This window comes from Aplysia californica, unplaced genomic scaffold (assembly GCF_000002075.1).
Source record: "Aplysia californica isolate F4 #8 unplaced genomic scaffold, AplCal3.0 scaffold00005, whole genome shotgun sequence".
Classification (NCBI taxonomy): Eukaryota; Metazoa; Mollusca; class Gastropoda; order Aplysiida; family Aplysiidae; genus Aplysia; species Aplysia californica.
The window spans coordinates 1,078,249-1,079,923 of NW_004797275.1; the positions used below are offsets into that span (position 1 = coordinate 1,078,249).

At 39.5% G+C, this 1,675-nt stretch overlaps 1 protein-coding gene across 1 annotated transcript in view; it reads left to right on the forward strand.

The window, feature by feature from the left end:
* LOC101860705 (neuronal acetylcholine receptor subunit alpha-9-like) overlaps positions 1-1,675 on the forward strand; it is a gene marked incomplete in the record, with an annotated part of 27,063 nt that overhangs the window by 14,322 nt on the left and 11,066 nt on the right. Inside the window, 2 exon segments of the mRNA NM_001280823.1 lie at positions 1,305-1,316; positions 1,318-1,320. Of these exon segments, the coding sequence (NP_001267752.1) occupies positions 1,305-1,316; positions 1,318-1,320 (15 nt within the window).

The window sequence follows — 1,675 nt, forward strand, 5'->3', positions numbered from 1 at the left end:
ATAGGAAATACGAGATCTATTTGTCTGGGTTCAAGTGTTCGGTGAATAGTAGTGATGGGTGGCTGGAGGGTGCTCTGGTATGATCTGCTCCCCCTTTCCTGTCAAACATCTATCGTCATTATTGCTCCCGCTTTTCATTGCACGTTACTCTCGGCACTTACATGACATAATTGTGTTGCAAGTGCTGTAAAACTCTTACTAAAACCAAACTAAGCAAATTATTGTATTGTTAGTGTTGGTACTTTGGACTGCTTTCCTATAGTTAACGTAAGGCTATTAGTATAATCTGTATACTTTTTCTAGAGCTGATTCTTTACAGATCTTTTGTAGCATTGACCGGCGGCGAGTTTAAAAACATAATAGGGTAAGGCCTGGTGAATTCATACTATGTTCACTACACAAGCAAGGGCTGTAATCTCCCGTCTTTTTTAAAAATTTGCATATGGCCTTGATCTCATTTAGATGCAGATTTCAGCATTTTTGTTGTGGAAGATGATAGATTTGCAAAACATCAGCTCTTCCAGTCCCCTCCTTTTTTTGTTAAATGTCTTAACAGCCCTTGCTTGTGTAGTGAACATAGTATGAATTCACCAGGCCTTACCCTATTATGTTTTTAAACTCGCCGCCGGTCAATGCTACAAAAGATCTGTAAAGAATCAGCTCTAGAAAAAGTATACAGATTATACTAATAGCCTTACGTTAACTATAGGAAAGCAGTCCAAAGTACCAACACTAACAATACAATAATTTGCTTAGTTTGGTTTTAGTAAGAGTTTTACAGCACTTGCAACACAATTATGTCATGTAAGTGCCGAGAGTAACGTGCAATGAAAAGCGGGAGCAATAATGACGATAGATGTTTGACAGGAAAGGGGGAGCAGATCATACTAGAGCACCCTCCAGCCACCCATCACTACTATTCACCGAACACTTGAACCCAGACAAATAGATCTCGTATTTCCTATAACACTCTAATTGAGAAGAAAATGAAATGCACGCTTTTCGTTCTGTCTAGAGCTGCTCGTTCAATGTAATGCAATTTGATAAGAGTGCTGTTCCAGATCTGGACTATAAGAAAAACATAATAGGCCCCAAGGACGTTCATGGCTGTAATAATTTTTTTTGTATATAGAGATGCTTGGATAAGGGGATTCCCCCCCCCCCTTTTTTTTAAAGAGAAAAAATAGTGGCGGGGGTCAATGTTTGTGATTTATGCCCCCCCCCCCTTTCCTTTCACACAAGCTAGATCATTTAAGTTAACGAGGTTCAAACCTGCCTGTTTAGGCCAACCAGGTTTAGAGTGATACAACGTCGCTTCAGAAATATAGAGATACTCGAGAAAAGCACTGTTATGGATGAGTGTCGTCTGTCAGAGAATATCTCACCTCAAACTTCCAATTGCTGACATCTTCATCATAGTGTAGAACTTTCTTTTTTTCCAACCAGTTTTATGGAGGAAGAATGTTCATAATTTTGTTTTCTGAAAGCAGATAAAAAGCTTACTTTTTGAACAGTATGTAAAATAACGTTTTAGAATTTGTGTGTATTTGTGTGAATGTGTGTGAGGGAGAAAGAGAGAGAGAGAGAGAGAAAGAGAAAGAGAGAGGGAGAGAGAGAGAGAGAGAGAGAGAGAGATAGGGAGGAAGAGAAAGAGAGAGAGAGAGGGGGAGGGGAG